Below are 18,228 nucleotides of genomic sequence, written 5' to 3'. Positions count from 1 at the left end.
GCGTTGAAATTGTATTTTCGAAAAATATATAACGATTCCCTAATGTCGCTGATTTTTCATTTTTATCTTTGGAAAGATATTACAAGTCAACGGGATACCTTCGTTAGGAATAAATCAGGGATCAAAAAGTTTATTCACGGAACGAAATCTTTTTGGAAAGCACATAAATTTATCTGGCTTAAATACGAAACGTTTCGTTTTTAATTTAATAACAACGTTTAAAAATCATTATTTTGTGCTATGTATCTAATCAGTTCTTCAGCTTTCACTTCGTATATTTAACTTAAAAATTTAATAAATTACAAATTAATATTTTTACATATTAATTTTTGTTTTATCTCTTGTATAACACCGTATATGTATATAATGGAAAAAAAATAGAATAGAGGAAAAGATTAAAAAGGTCGAATACATGACCACGGGCGAAATCGAAATAAATTCTAGAATGCGTGTCCAGAGAGCGTGAAAAATTCTCTCCGCGATAATTAATATCATCACACTGCAAGGATCCCTTCGTGATATCCTTCCAGCATCGTGACCGGACAACTAACGTTTTTCTTTTTTTTTTTTTTCTCCCCTCCAATCATTGTAATTTTTTTTTCTCTTTTTCTGTTGCAGACAAGATTCCCCTTCTCCAGCTGATCGCAAAAAAAATCGTGAAATCGTTTCCGCGAGTGTCGTGTCGCGTATCGCGAGCGATCTCGTCACCGTATCAGTCGTTTTATTTTCTTTTTCACTCCTCCCCCTTCGTGTCGTTCGGATGCGTCGTAACGTTTACGATGGTATACGGAAATTAGATGAAGATTCGCGATTCCCGCCGGTTTTCACGGGAACATTAACCTTCGATTTCGTGTTTTCCCCGTCGTACCGTGTCTACGACGTTTGAAAATTCGTTTCGGTCGTGAATCTCGGGTTGAACGGGTGGAAAAATTACGCGTAACGATATTTTGGAAGATAGTATCTCGTCCGTTTGGAAGTCGACGAGATGATCGTTCAAGCGGATTCGTTGTGCGTGTTACTAGTGATGTTGATCGGTGCTCTGTTGGTAAAGTCGGAACCTGGGCCACGACCGCGATCAACGCCGATCTTCACCAATCAGTTCGCAGTCCACGTGCCAGATGGACCGGACGCTGCCGCGGAGATCGCTGCCAAGTACGGATTCGACAATTATGGACAGGTGAGTTTTGATTATTTTTCTTTCATTTACTTATATAGTTGATTGTACTTATAGTTCATCTTTTGTAACGTTATGGAATTTGAAAGTTAACGTTATTATTGCGGATAGACGTTATTATTGGGATGATATAGAAATTGTTTGTATTTCGTACTGTCGTACGGCTTCGGGTCGAGTCGGGAAGATTCGGTATCAAGCGGATCCGACTTTGGCCGAAGTTTCCCGATCTAATCCGAAATTCGAATACTCGTGTCAAGGGACAATTCTGTACGAAGCTAACCTTATTATAATTGTATATAGAAATTAGATTCTAGGTATCAAAACGATGAAAAAAAGTGATATAAAAAAAGAAGAAATCAATAAATGAGATTTATTTATCCAGTCAAGTAAACAGTTTAATTTTATGTAGGCAAACTGATGACAATCGATGATATATTTAATTAAATAATTATAAGTAACGTATTTCAATTTTACTCGGTGCAATGCAAGTCGAATGCTATCTTTCATTATTTTTTGAATTTTATTTCATTTTAATTATCATTATTGTTACGTTCTATTTAAAGTATCGTTATATTGAAATTAAAAAAGTGATTTTAATAATCATTATTAGTTCGTTGATCTCAAATTATAAACATATTAAACAGCAATATAATTTTTATCTATCACGAGCAAATAAAATTTAAATTATACGGAGGAATGAAAGGCGTACAATTTAATTCTCGATTTAATACCATATTTTCGTTTCGTAAAATTCATTTTTACAAGTATACTTTCGCATTTTTATATCGCATTTATTATTCGATTACTCGCATTTATCATAAATGATTAATAATCGAGTACTACAAGAAGTTTTATCTTGATCATCCGTTTCCAGTCACTTTGGTTCAATAGTCCTTCATTAACAACATAATTCAAGCAAGAGATTGCTCGTGCGTGTCCAATCCGTTATACTTGTAATCGCTCGTAATTCGTTATAAAAATTTATCGCTTCGATTAACACAGTTTTGATAACAGGTTTTTCCCCGGTTTTTCGCGTGTTTAATTTTCATTTTATCATGGGTATCAAGGACACTTACGGGACACAATCATTTCATAGTTAAAAGTATTTTCGATAGCTACGCGTTACAGCTGATGAGATAAAAAACAAGTTTTTTTCACGGATACCGGTTTCGCATTTTTTTTTATCTCGGTTTCTTTCACGTTTCGCGTGAGGCAATGAAAAAAATCAAGTTATATCACGATATATTAATTGTATTTCAACAATTTATTATTAAAATTATCTACGTAATAGTTATTCAATTTTTTATTTTCTGCATTAAGCGGATTATTCATATAACGGACAAATATAAAAATAGAAGAGAAAAATTAAACGAGGACTAAAAATGAAATGGCAATTTTTGGATAAATTAATTTCAATTAAAAATAAAATTGGGAAAGATTATTTCTAACCTAAGATTAAATCTAACCTCTTTCCGGGAAAACTTAAATAAAATAATATAAGGTTAAGAAAATTAAGAAGCAAAATTACCTCTATTATGAATGCAATTTGATATTTACAACTAAAGAATTAATATTATGCTTGATTATGAATTTTTACAATTGCTTATTATCTTATTCATAAATTGCTTTACCGATAGAGTAGTCGCAGACAGTTATTCGCAAACATGGCGGAACACGTTGTATAAAAGCTCGCTCGATTCGAGTTATTCAGAATGTATTCTAGTCAGAAGCTATTATTCCAAAGTAGTTATTGTAATAGAGTTTAAATAGACTCAAGGGAGGAATTAATAAGGACAGTTTGCAAAGACTTGGCTCATCGGTGTTCCAAGATATATTAACCTTGACCACCAAACTGTAATTACCGATTAATGGCCGCCGAGATATCAATGTTACGAATAAAAAATTTCTACGAATCCAAAATATTTAAAACTTTTCAATATTGAAATAACTTGAGGGATTTATATGATATGTAATATTAAAAAAAAAAAGAGGAAAAATTATTAGAAAATATTCAATTTTGAGGATTACTCTGTTAATTACGATATCTTCCTTACCAACCGAGGCAACCGAATACAAATTTTACGGAATGTTCGTCAAGAGAAATTCTCTCGAACGTTCGAAACAGGATGAAATAAAGTTGTCAGTTAAGCTTCGCCTATAAAATTCCCACGAAACCAAAACTATCGCGAATTCTGTAAGTTACATCGACCGACGGAACGCGAGCAGCAACTTCAAACTTTGAATTAGTTCGAGGCAGACATCAGTTTGCTAAATGGAGCGGATAGGGCGAGGACATAAAAACTTGTGACGATAATTATTCCAAGGGAAGGACACTAATTGGGTGCATTAACTAAATTAACGTTTAAAATAGTACTATTTAAACGGAATTGTACTAAATCGCTATAAACTATAAGTTCCATTACCTGATTAATTCTCGTTACTAATAGTTAAATTTGGCAAATGTGTATATGGGAACAGCGTAATTCGTTTTCATCTTACATTTTTTTCTCGTGCGTTGATAAATATTTTTTTTTATCGCGAGACAATTATATTTTTCACGAATAATTTAAATATCGAAAAAAATACCTTTGAAATTAACTTTTAGATTAAACGTACGAGTAAATATTCCAATTTCAAACCCAAAAAAGGATTCTAGTATCTAATACGAGTAGAGGAAGGGAGGATCGCCAGTATCGATTGCAAAGGCGATTTCCATGAATTTTTCAAGAAAAAAAAAAAAAAAAAAAAAAAAGAAAAAATTCCACCACCATTCACGATCACGGGCGGCCGCCATCGAAAAATTTTTACAACTCGCGCCCAACCAGAACGGTTATCGCCACCTCTAAAAAGTCTCATGATCGTAAAACTATAAATCACGTTTTAGCGTAGTACAAGTTTCACGATCCGCATTCCTGATCCCACAGGCTTTTGTGAATTCGTGTGCCCGTTTCCATTCCGTCCGTTCCGCGGTGTTGTATTTTTATGCAACCGCGCGAAACATTCCCTCCCCTCTCCCTCCTCCCCTCCCCTCCACCGTTCAGTGTGCGCCGCGCGCAGGTGAAAATTTCATTGTGTCAACCGTCCGGGGAGATATTTCGTGCTTTCTTTCGTGCTAATTTTCGACCTTTGTTACCATCGAAAAACGGAAGATAAAAGAAAAGGAGGGGGGATTACGAATTTGCACCCCCCCCTCTGTCTTCGCCCTTCTTTATCCATCATCAATTTTTTCATCCCTCGATAATTCAATTTTTGTATAAAATCAAAAAATGTTTTATTAATTTTAAAGAACAAAGAATGCTTTTGAATAGGATTCAAAAAAATATTGGAACGTGGCGTTTAGGTTATTATCGAAGGTGAAGAAGAATAATTGCGCTTGTGAAAATGAAATGTTATTTAAATTGGAAAGTTATATTATATCGCGAGTCAGGAAACGAGGATATGCTTGTTTTGAAGGATTAATATTCTATAAAGTAAAAACGTACGTTTATTTAACTTTCTAACCAGTCTGTTCTAACCAAGTCCGTTTTTATGTTTCAAGATCATGACCATGGTGAAAATCGCTGGAAGCGGGATGAACGAACTAACTAGGTTTCTAGGAATGGAATTTAAAAAAAAAAAAAAAAAATTGCGTCACAATGCAATGATGTGACTTATTTCAATTCTATTGAAATATAAACTGATACACATTCACTTATACACATTTGAGACTAATTATCAACAAATCTCCATACCAAACTTTCCAGAAACATAGAAACATCTTAGAGTTTCTATGTTTATCTCTTCTTTCTTTCTATTTTTCATCATCTTGTTTACATCATAGGATATCATATGTCACTTAGAGCATTCTTTCTGTTTTCCATCTTGTTCTATCTTCACAGATATTCACTTATTTATATATTTGAGATTAATTATTAATTGTATAAATAAACAAATAATTCTAAACCTTTCATCTCAGAAACACCAAAATGCTTTAGAGCATTCCTTCTTTCTCATCATCTTGTTCACTTATATACCAACAAATCTTCTGAAACTTTCCATCTTTATCAGAAACATACCTTAGAGCATCCTTCTTTCTCTCTCTCTCTCCTTTTCCACCATCCTCTTCGCATAGAAGTTCAATATATATATATATATATATATATATATGAATTATATATATTCACACATCTGAGTATTAATTTATATACTCTTTCGCATAACCGTACCACGTGTCTCTATTAACTTCAACGTAACTTTTCAAAAAAAAAAAGAAAAAGAAAAATAGTCCAACAATCCATTTCCCTCCATCTTAGCAACAAAGACTTAGTTACAAATTCACAGTTCCCTATCCAACTATCAACTCCTTCGCCCATGCGCAGATAAACGCCAAACTTTCCATCTGAGAAAGGCGGACGCGTCATCCCCTCTCTTCTCCCATACACGCTTCCTCCACGACACGTCTCGGACCTACTATTAACCGTTTCGCGCGACATGCGCGGATAAACGAACTTTCCATCTTCGAAACGGATATACTCGATCCTTTAAAGCATCCTCTCTTCTTTTGTCGCGCAAAATTTAAATAAACAATCCAAAATCACGAGTAAAATTATATATTTGGTTAAGTTACTTCGATAATCTATCGTTCGAAACGTAACAATAATAGTCGAAAATAATTGTAGGTTATGTGAACAACCTGATCAATTATATATACCAATAATTATATATAACATATTTATACGATGAATGTTCAATTCAATAGCTTTAATTGATTAATCTTATTCGAAATTTTTAACCAGTTACTTTTTCAACATCGATCTTCTCGCGATGGAACGATAGGTTTGGATGATAAAGAAGAGTCGGGTGGAGAGGGAAGGGGAAGGCGGTGGAATATCGAGGAGGGAAAAATGGCGGAGGGGAATGGCGTGTCGGTTGGAACGTAAACGCGTCATGAGACGGAAGTTTATTACCTGTTTCTGGCAAATGCATGGCGATCGTTGCCACGTCCCTTCCCCTCCTTGATTCCCCTCCTGAAAAGTTTCCTCTCCACCGTGGAGATGCCGTTCACACGAATCCTGAAAAATCTCCTTCGAAGTTCTCTCTCCTCTGCGCGAATAATAATAATACAATACACGGTGTATCTCGCGTTTTCGAAGCTTTGGGCGGATATTTTTGCAATTTCCTTTCGAGTTTTATATTTTCCTCTTTTACTTCTCGAATGTTTTTTCTAATTTGCAAATAAATTAAGATTTTAATTCTTTTGCAAGAATATCGCAAAAGAATGAGAAATTGTTTCTCTCGTAACATGTGAATTTTTGGAAAATTTTAAGATTTAAACTGATATAACCGTGATATTTGAATGGAGGAACGAATTCTTTCTATGGTGCATAAATACATGCAGTCGAGTCGAGTTGGTACAATGAACTCTTCACACTCGTCACGTTTTTTTTTTCCCGGCAAAAAAATGGTTCCACAAGAAAAATTTCTTATCGCACGATTCACTTTCGATTAAATTTCTGCTCAATTTTTTTGCAGTGCTCCTATTCGAGGCTGAGAAAAAATTGATTCGATATTCCGAATTAATCAGAAATAGTTCATAGTTTCCTGTAAACTGAAAATAAGATAAAAATTTTCCTTTTCCACTCAAAAAAAATTAAAAATTAAAATTCAAAACAATCGTCTTAAATTTAATCAAATGAGTTTAAGATGATTGTTTTGAATATTTCGAGATTAGATTTTTTTTTTAAATTAATTCCAATTAAATAATCCGTTAATTACATATGTACATAATTTTGAAACTTTTATATTCCATATCAAAATATGAAATAAAAAAAAAATCAAATTTTTTATCTCTACAATTTTATTAATTTCCACAATTACATATTTTTAACAACGAGATCGAACACTCTCGTTTCGTTCCCTCCATCTCGCGATTTTAACTTTCAAAATTAAAAATCACTTTAATCGTTCGATGCTGCTCTAATGATCGGCTCGATAAAAAAAAAAAAATGGCGAAAGCTATATATAATCGAACATAGTAGGCTTCTTTGATCGCGTTTCGAACGTGGCTCCTCGCGCGTGAAATTTCGTCACATTTTATCGTCACCGATTCGACTCACTTTTTTCCTTCCTTCTCTCTCTGTCTGTCTCTTTCTCTCTCTCTCTATCCTCGCCACATATTTATTTCACGCAGTTTCGAGGTCAGTTCGAGTTTCGACGATTGACGACTCTTCTGGGACATGGACGATATCGGTTCCTGCTTTTTAACGTTTTTCGGATCGTTTGTCTTTGCCTCCGATACCGTTACGATTTCTCATACCGCCGTGATTCGTATCGTATATGTTTGTTACGTGATCGTGATAGATCGATTTATTGAAAAAAAAAAAAAAAAAACAATAATAAAAAATAAAAAAAATCAATCGAATCGAAGCTAAACGATTGAAAAGAGAAATTTGTTTTTTTTTTTTACTTACGAATTTTTCCAATTGGAATTTTTATTACTCGATAAAATTATCGATTTATTAGATTTAAACATGGACTCGTGTTTAATCGAATTTTTCTTAACGAAGAATTGTACAATTGTACAAAAAAAAAATTGTACGACGAATCGAGCGAATAATCAATTATCTGGAAATAAAAAACGCAGACTATTAGTAAGATATTTTTTTCTTCATTTTTTTTAAACTTTATCTTATCGCCAAGTTTATCGTGTAACTTATAATTAGACCGGATATTTGTCGGGTTTATGGAAAATTTAAATCTGTTATTAAATATATACATATATACACACTAGATAGATAAAAAAGAAAAGAAAATGCACAAAGTACAAACAAGTGATACAAATAAACAAAGTTTCACTTTACTTGTTGTACGTGTTAATAAAAATTTCATTTTCGCACTTTTTTAGTCACCTTTTAATTCTCATTTAATCCACGTATTATCTATTGCCTTTAGAATCGTATCAATCAAGCGAACGAAAGAAAAAAGGATGGAAATAAAATTCTTCTTTTCGTATTCAAACTCTCTTTTCTTTTTTTTTTCATTCCACGATTAAACAAACGGTTCAATTTACATCAAATTGCGAATGACAGACCTACTCCCTTTGACTCTCCTCCCCCCTCGTTATCGAGTTCCTTGTCTCACACAATTACTTCCTTTCAATCTTGAAAGCATAAATTATCAGATTTCTATAAACAAGTAAGAGGAGATAGTATATATTATGGAAGTCGGATGCATCGATACTTCATGCAAATTTTCCTTTCTTTCCAAGCTTTCGTTTGAGAAACAAAGCACGTATGTATGGATATATATGTATATATATACTTGCCCTCGATAAAATCTCGATCTCCAATCGAAAGAATTAATACGAGAAATAGAATCGAAATGATGGATAAAAGATATTTCTTGATTGCTTCCAATTGATATTTTGTTTAATCTCACGTTTTCTTTGAAGAAAAAGAAAGAATCTTCGACGTTCGACGGATCGGCCATATTTGAAATTTAACCGATCGTTGCGCCACAACTCGTGAAACGGCGAAGACGGGAAGGAAAAAGGTTATGTTTTCGAATTGATTATTCCTGCTTTTTGTTGAAGTTTTTTAAAAAGATGGTCAAACTTGTTGATCAAAAACGATCGAAGAACAAATTTACTCGACGAAACTGTCGTATTGCACGAGATAATGATAAGCAATTGTGAAATTTGGATTATTAATGGAATTATTATCGGTAGAGAAATTATTCTATCAACTTTTCATCCGTCAGTAATGTCACGTGACGAAATTAGAGACAGAGAGAGAAACAAGAGGGATCAAAGAAACGAATATTTTTTTTTTTTTTCCAATATGAAAGGAAATAAATACGTGCAATTATATCAAATATAAAAAAAAAAGAAGAGAAAGAGAAAATTTTTATAAGAACGAGAAAAGACATTAAGATTGAGATAAAAAATATTTAATGTTGATATAAGGAAAGGGGGAAAAAAATATTTAGCTAATTTTTTAATTCGCAATCACGTGAAATCGTGCAATTGCAAAATGAGCAAAAAAAAAAAACGAGAGATTTTTACAATAACAGAGGCAACGAGAGACACAATTATCTGGTCAGACGGTGCCTCAACGTCTGACGTGGAAAATATCTGGAATGTTATCAATATCGAAAAGCAAAAAAAAAAAAAAAAGAAGAAAAAAACATTCCATCAACTTTTTTGTAATATTTTACAGCAAAAATATTTCACAAAACCAAATAAATACGTGAAATCGTCAATAAGCAAATATACAAGGAAGAAAAAAAGACAAAAGAATCATTATATAATAACTCGAAAGGCACGATTGTATTTACAATACAATCAACGTCTGATGTGAAAAATATCTGCAACGTTAATGCGAGGAAAGAAAAAACATTTCGATTTTTCATCTGCAATGGTATATCAAATAAATGAAATCGAGCGATTAATATCGAATGTATAAAAAAAAAAAAAAAGAAAGAAAATTTTTACAATAATTTCAAAAAATACAAAAAAATATTTCACCAACTTTTCAATAATATATCACGTTACGAAAACGATAAATATATAAATAAATACGTTGTAATCGTACAGGGGGAAAAAAAGAAAAGAAAAGACAGAACGAAGGATTTTTACAATAACAGGGAGACGCGATTATCCGCAGAAACCTCGCTTCTACGAGAAGGAAGTTCGCCTCTTACCTTCGATTCTACTTCTCCTTCTTTGTCCCTCGGGCAAAAAAAGACGCGGTTCTCTCGAGCTCTGGCGGATACAATCACCGGTGGAATGGTGGGGGGATCGATTTAAACGTGTTTTGATCGGGTATATAGGGCGGCCGCGCGAGTTGTCTCGCTCCACAAAAGTTCACCGGTGTGGACGCAATATTAAGGCGAGGCCTCAACGAGAGAAAGGATTTCGCGCAATGCTCTTTCTCACGTGTGGGTGCCGCCCAACTATCTTGCGCATACGTTGTTTGTATTTGTACAGACTTTGCACCGTTCGCGCAACATGGCAGAATCGAGGAGAAATGTCTTCTCGTCTATTCATTTTCGTATCTTCTTTGGGGGGGGAGAAACGCGTAGAATTTGCTCTTGTGTGTCTTGAAGAAATTATCGATCATCTTTTATTTCCTTTTCTAGAGTAAAAAGAAGTTGCAAAATTTTAATGAAATTTTAGTGAAAATTATTTGAATTGGTTAAAGGTATGGACGAAATTAAAAAGTAAATTAAATTATCACGTTTAATCGTATATGTAAGCTATATGTTTGTAACTATTTCAATTTTTCAAGACAGGTTGAAATATATATTATGCATATAAAGGAAAGGCGAGACATTTTCTAACCTAGTATATTCTAAAGGGTTAAGTCGTGATCGAAGTCGATACGTAATGGAAATGGTGTTTGTAGAGGGCGTTGGAGAGGTTAAAAGTCAAAATAAATACGCAAAAGTGAATGTACAAAAATGCTAGAGATTTATTTATTCACGAGCAATTTTTAATCATTTTTCTTTAAAGTCTCCAAAGATATCCTATGTATTATTCTCTTCCACGTTACGTTACATTACACGATACGACAAAAGTAAGGTTAAGATTACGTTGAAAGAAAAAAAGATGCAATTTTTTATAATATTTTACCGATATTTTCAGTCTTTGAAATGGACGCTGGAATATTGCTCTCCTTCTTGTCTCCTCCTTCGTTTTCTTTTCCTTTAAAACTCGACTCGAAGAAACTGTTTCGCAACGGTTGTGCACTTCGCGTCTATCTCCCGACGCGAAACAGCCCCGCACTTCGGCTTATTGGGTTATCCCGTGAGTAATGCTATTCCCAACTATTGAATTTCGCTCGAAAAGAGGTGATGTTTAAGTTTATATCCACCGCCGTTTAACAACGTTCGTCATTGTTGTTCGAACAAATATTCGACTTTTGTATTTAGAGGGGGAAAAACGAAGAAACGATACGAGGAAATTTAATTCCAGATGTATGAAATTTCTTTCTTCTCTTTTTCCACGAGTTTATCGTAGATGGCGCGAGAAGCGCCACATTGAAGTGGAAAGAAACGACTCTCTCGTATTTTGGAACATGATAGGCGCGACCTCTCAAGCCCCATAAGATCTAACAACGATGACCCTCGTGAGGTCGGAGAATGCGACTCGATAATTGATAACATCGATATTGATATTTACATTTAAGTTTTACGATTACGCAACCGTGTACGAAGAAAGAAAATATACGATACGATACAACTTTGTTAAGAAATCGTGGAATTGAGCGTTACTAAAAATACTTATCACGCTTGTCGTTGATACGAAATCTGTTATAACCGTGTACAAAAATATTATAAAATTCGATAAGAAATGGAAAAATGTGATTCTAGAAATCGTGAACGATGAATCATTTTGTGTCAATCTTGCTTTAATATTGCAATTGCAAAATTAAATTGCTCGTAAACTATATTATATACCCGAGTTTAATTTGTTCGAATCGTAAATCCTTATTTTATTCGATATATCATGTTTCAGGTTAGAAGAAGTCATTAAACAAGGCCGGTTTCCAACAGCAACGATCTTATCACGAGAATCTCTGGATTCTCGATCTTTCCACTTCCTCACCAGCCCAGATAACCTCCAAGGATTATCGCAATTATGCTTTCAAACTTACACTACTAAATTGTTACACTTCCTCTCTGTAATCGAATTCTCAAATTCCCAAAGATTCTTCCGTCGGATCTTTTTTAGAATCCCTCTTTACGCATCGTCGAAAGAAAGCACGAGAAGAGGCGAGGCGAGGCGGGGGACATGGATTATCTCGTTGATCGAATAATTCGTATTCCCCCCCCCCCTCCTCCACACATTGTACATTCCTGTCTCGCGCGATCCTCGTTCCTGTCCTCTGTTCTGGGAACGAAAATTTTCGATAAGAAGAAAAAGAGGAGAATCGGGATCGGGAAGTGGTGATTTATATTTTCCAGTCGACCGGTCTGGGGCCCGGTGTCGATGCTCGTAGAAAGTCGAGCATGTTGAAAAATGTTTTTATTTCATCCCGTTGGAAGGAAGAAGGTGTTCCACTTTCTTCCTCGTGGATGTGGGATTTATGCCTCCTCGACAATTTCCGCGAATCGTTTCACCCCGACAGACCGAGGAAAATCAGTTTCCCTCCACTGTCTGCGTATCTCCTCGCGTGGAAATATTCCCCGCTTCCATTTGAATTTCCCGCCGACTTTCGATTCTCTCTCTCTCTCTCTCTCTCTCACCGTCTGTTCCAATGAATCTCATTTACGTTCCTCGCGAATTAACGGCAGAGTCAGGTTAAGCTTGGATGATGAAACGTGTATATATCGTGATTTTCAAAAATGAATTTTTAATCTCGATCGATAATTTTTATAATTTTTATAAAAATTATTTTTTTTGCTTTTGTTTGTTGAGTGAATGAATAATAATTCTCGGTCGATATAGATTATTTTCTTCTTTGAAATGGATTATTATTAATTTTAGTGAATATTTTTTTTTTTTATAGAAATAATTTTTATAATGTAAGTTTACTTGTTGAATTAATGAAATTTTAATCTCGGTCGATAATTTAGATTATCTTCGATTGAAATGGATTATTATTAATTTTAATAATTATTAATAAATATTAATAATAATAATTTTAATTCATAATTATTAATTATTAATAATTTTAATTCAAGTAGTGAATATTTTTTTTCCTATAGAGATAATTTTTATAATGTACGTTTGCTTGTTGAATGAATGAATTTTTAATCTCGGTCGATAATTTAGATTATCTTCGATTCGAAATGGATTATTATTAATTTTACAAGTAGTGAATATTTTTTTTCCTATAGAGATAATTTTTATAATGTACGTTTGCTCGTTGTTGGCTTTAATTACGTTAATTATAATTTTGATTCAGGAACAATTTTCTAAAAATTTCCTGAATATAACGTGGATAGAAATTTTTGCTATTCTTCGTATTCAATTGTAAAAATGTATATATAAATATTTCATTAATTCATGTTTATTTAATAAGTGCATTTTTTTTTATCTTGAAACGTAAAATTCTTCTTTTATAAGAAATAAAATCTAGAGATATAAGTTTATTAAGTTTTTTTTTTCTCGGAATATTAAATTTCATCTTTTACACTAATTACGTAGTCATTAATTCGGTAGTTATCAATGATCTTTGCTATGCGATGTATATTAATTTAATATTCGGAATATATTCGAATATTTGCAACATCTTTCACCAAAGATTATTTATTCATTCGATTTATTAAATGCGATATAATTAGAAAATTCAAAAGAATTTAGAAATTTTATTAGATATATATACATTGAAGTACAGTATTGCAATTTAAATATATAACACGTACATTTCTTCAACTGTAATATCGTGAAATTGCGTGATGCACTTAAAAATAATGTCGTTACGCTTTCCACTGTAAAATCGAGGAATCATGTTATACCACGATTTTATCGAGGGAAAATTCTCGAACAGCTTGTGGACTGCGTCGATATCAATATTACCCAGTATTTGCTACAGTTTGCGGAAACGAAATATTGGAAACGAAAGTTTTGCAATATTTTTTAAACCAATAGTAGAATAAAACTATTCTGAATGTTTCGATATTTTTATTCTCCTTTTTCCCTTTCTTTTTTATTTTTGAAATTGTAAAAAGTGTTATGCTTCGGATATATTCTTCGAAAAACTTCCATTTTTACGATGTTTGTAATTTATTTTCCCATTTTCTTCGCGCTATTGAAGTTATATTCTTTCAAAGATATAAATTTACTTATTATTATTATTCAATTTATTTTATTCAAATATTTTATTTATGGAAGAAATCTTCGGTTAAACGTCTTTGGTTCTGTTTCATGAAAATATGACTTTACATGTATTATGGAACATCGCGTCGACGATTAAAAGCGCTATCTGTATTATTTCTCTCTTACTAAAATTAACATCGTTATACATGTATGCACGTATATACAATGTATTGTTTTAATATTTAATTATGAATAATAAACTAATTTCTATCAAAAAATAATAGTGAATATTTCAGAGAATAAAAATTGCATAATCACTCTTCGAATAAACTTTTTAATATTCCAAAAACAGACCGAAATAATTTCTATACCCAATATATTTTCAATTATTTTACGGTAAAATAATAAAATCAACGATTCCAAAAGATATCATATTGCATATCGTTATCAATTTCACAAAAAAATTTTCACAATCATACGCATAGCTACGTACGAGACAACATAACCTCTAAACTGATCTAACGTCTAACAGCGAGTCCTGTTACGAATATCACCAATTCTTCGACATATATAACAAAATCAAGAATTTAAGAAATAAAAAATTATATCGTTATTAATTTCACACAGAATCTATCTTACACACACGTTCACACGTAAATATTTACGAATTGATTTCACACAGAATCTATTCTACACACGTATACGCGTAAATACTTTCGAAGCAATATATAAAGTCTATCCATCGAGATTAACGAAATCAAGGATTCCAAAAGGCATCGTATTCCATACCGTTATTAATTTCACGAAAAAGATCTTTTACGTACGTTCGTACGATTGCATAGAAAGCAACATAACCTCTAAACGAACGCCGTTACAAACGTCATCGATCCATCGAGGAAAAATTTGCCGTGAATCCAGGATCCCGTGCAGAAACGCAGTCATATCACGTGGTTGCCTATCGTTCACGCAACAGGGCCCCGTATACGTTCTCCGTGGAAACCGGTAACTTCACAACTCACGGAACCCGTTTACCGCCGATATACCGTTGCACAGATGCGGCTCTGCTCACCGGTTCGAGACTGAGTTCGTGTTGTACACCCATATCGGAGCAACGAAGATAGAAGAAAAAAAAAAGGAGGAGTTTAACCGCAACTCTCCGTTCCTTCTTCGTTCCGACTTTCTCCTCGTTCTTTCATCCTTCAGCTATGCTACTCTCGATTTCTGCCTCTGTCTTCTATCCTCGTTTCACATTCCTCCTCCGCTTCCCCTTGCTCATCTCGTTATTGGCATCTCCCGTTTCTTTCTTTCTCACTGGAACTCCCCTCTCGCTTATCTCGTTCTTCCTTTTTTTGCGCCTTTTTTCATACCTGGCTTGTTGCGTTATCTTTTTTCTTTCTCTGCTCCGTTCCTTTTCCGAGTTCGTTCTTCCTGGTTTGTGTTTCAGAATTATTCTTTTTTTCTCTTTCTCTCTCTCTCTCTGTGGTATGGAAGACGGGCAACTTCTCTGTAATATCTTTTTTGATGGTTTCGTTCCTTTGCTTTTTTTCTTTCTTGCCTGTGGATGTATATTCTTTTCTCGAACTTTTTCGGTAATTATTTTTTATCTTTGTTTAACACGTTGTCCTCCAAAGTTTAACGATAAGTTTCAAAGAAAGCCAAATTTTTATTTTTATCATATTTCGTATATTTTTTTCTCGTTCAAATTTTTTATGAAATTGTTAATAATTATTTATAACTTATATCTTCTACTTCTTCGTTTGACAGTTAATTTTAATACTAAAATTATTTCGAAGTATTATGTATTTGTGTTTCTTCGTCTCTCACAAGTGATTTTTTTTCTTTCTTTATTTCTCTCTCTCTCTCTCTCTCTTTCGTTGATGGGTTTCCATGAACAGCAGTGTCGTAATGAGACGTTTTGTCCCACCGGGAACAAAATCGCGTATAGTCCGCGAAAGAAGTTCACGTGTATGCGAAATCCAGGTTAACCATAGTAATTTCAAGAAGTGTTACGTTGATTGTATTCAAGGGAATCACCGGTCTCCAGAAGAATTACGATTCCAAACGAGTTTCACGATCGACGAAATTTGTTGGAATGTTCTAGATTTTTCTTTCTCTATTGTCGACCATTTGAAATTCATCTTTGCATACATTACAGTTTTGATGTCGTCACATACTAAAATAAATAAATAATTTGATTTTAGAAACTTTTTTTTTTTTTCAATGTATAAGCATTTAAAATTATGTTGACATTTAAATAAATCGTCGTTCAAGCATTACTTGCCATTATTTGTACACGTACAATAGTAGAATCGTGGTAAATTAAAATGTCGAAATGAACGATCGAAAAAGCGACATTGTTAAATCGTTTGTTTGAGAAATATATATATATATATATATATATATATATATAAAATGTCACACATCGAATTCTTCGAAATTTCATACTTCCGTGAAGAAATAAAACGTAATTAAATATATCTTTTACGTGTACATGTATGTGCACAGTGCGTAAACTAATAAATTTGTATAAAATGTTACATCTATAAATTTTTACAATTGCCATAAAAAAAAACTAAAATTATACACGCTTAATATCATCGCGATGTATTAATAAACGAGACATGAATACGCGACATAGGAGATTTCTATTTTCATTCAGGATGTCGAATCGTTGCAAATAGGATGTTTCAGGGGATCGTCGAATTACATCTACGACGTTCCATGTCGCAATCGTGCCGTTCGAAATGGCAAATTTCACAATCGTAACATTCATTTTAATACCGTTTCCTGCTTGGATTTTGCAGGCAAGAAGGTTTTATCGACCATCGAAACACACGGCCGTGTATGGGCAGTGTCGAATCGTCGATGGTGCCCAGGCTTGACGAGCTCGTCCTTGAATTTACGTTTACGGTAGTAGTCGGAAAGTATGTAGTATCGTAAAAGCGAGCGGACGTGCCAATGCACAGATAAAGAACAATTTGTACGGAAGAAAGAGTAAGAAATCCCATCGTTAACTTTATACGACGATTCGTAATAGTATTGAGATCTTTTTCACGTTTCAAGGATAATTAACGAATAGATAGGATTGAAACTGGATCGATTAAAGTAGAAATCTTATTTTTCAAATGCTTACCGAGGCAGCAAGAGTACTGCTTTACCGGCAGAGATCTCCATCGATCGTGTCTGAAGCCTATTGCGCGTTTCGTTAATTTTTCAGCCAATAAAGCTGAGAATATTACGGGATTAGAACAATGATTAATTTATTACAATTATTGGATTGTAATTAAAGATACGGTTATGCACGCTTGAAATCAGATAATCTGTACTCGTTTACACGACCTTTTTAATTCCATGTAATATAATGTTATTAAAAGCATTTATCAAGTTTATAATAATGCATTATATGTATATCGAGTATTATACGCATTTATATTTTTTAAACATCTTTTCTACCTAGATTTTCCCTGTGTTGTTATGAATCATTCATCTTTTCAGATAGAAACATTCTGCCGAGCTGGTTTAATTATAGTGCGCGTGATAGTGTAATAGTTCACACGTGTATAATTCAATATGAATGTAACGGTGTAATCTCGTCAGAGCATTGTAATCTCGTCTACATACATGGAAACGCGTACTGCTAATTATAGCGTCCAATGTGAGATAATTAAGGAACTTAACAATTCTAAAAGTGTAACATTCTAATATCAATAAATCAACAATTATAACGAAAGAGTACGTATTTACATACGATATATACATATTTAATGGGATTGAAAAACAAATTATTTTTAGATTCGTGGATTCGTATTGCGATTTTTTTTTTTTTTTCACAAACGAAAAATAATTTACTCTCTCGCACGTATTAGATATTATACAAAATTTTATTTCTACATTCTATTCAAACGCTTTTACATTTTTTTTACGACGATTCAATTTTTACTTTATTTTGCGCTTTTACACTGGCGCTCGTGTCGAAAATTATTTTTCCTCCATATTGTTCCGAATATTTTCGATAGAAATCAATTTCTCTCGATTCTTTGCGTTATTACGTTAGCCTATGCCACGATATCGTAATCGATATTGAGGATTAAGATTGCCATTGGACTTAGTCGCATTATCGATAAAGTGGCAATATCCCTTACAACCAATATCCTTAGGTGCCGTTCCGATTACCAGTGGATGGCCACTCTGATTTTTCTCTTATATCGTTCCCTCCCTCTCTGTACGTATGTGTTTGCGCTGCGCGCAGCAAAATACAATTTGACAAGCAAACTCTTCGCTCAATTATATTAATGGAAATATAAATAATGAA

General features: G+C 33.3%; 1 protein-coding gene across 2 annotated transcripts in view; it reads left to right on the top strand.

The window, feature by feature from the left end:
• LOC408618 (furin-like protease 2) overlaps window positions 1-18,228 on the top strand; it is a 382,021-nt gene that overhangs the window by 8,849 nt on the left and 354,944 nt on the right. For both annotated transcript variants that reach the window (XM_026442677.1, XM_026442676.1), the window contains exon 2: window positions 619-1,177. In XM_026442677.1, the coding sequence (XP_026298462.1) occupies window positions 986-1,177 (192 nt within the window). In that variant the 5' untranslated portion in view covers window positions 619-985. The remainder of the gene's footprint in view (window positions 1-618; window positions 1,178-18,228) is intronic.

This window comes from Apis mellifera, linkage group LG1, assembly GCF_003254395.2.
Source record: "Apis mellifera strain DH4 linkage group LG1, Amel_HAv3.1, whole genome shotgun sequence".
Classification (NCBI taxonomy): domain Eukaryota; kingdom Metazoa; phylum Arthropoda; class Insecta; order Hymenoptera; family Apidae; genus Apis; species Apis mellifera.
Note: the sequence above shows the minus strand (reverse complement) of the source record. Positions and strands in the feature narration are given on the sequence as shown.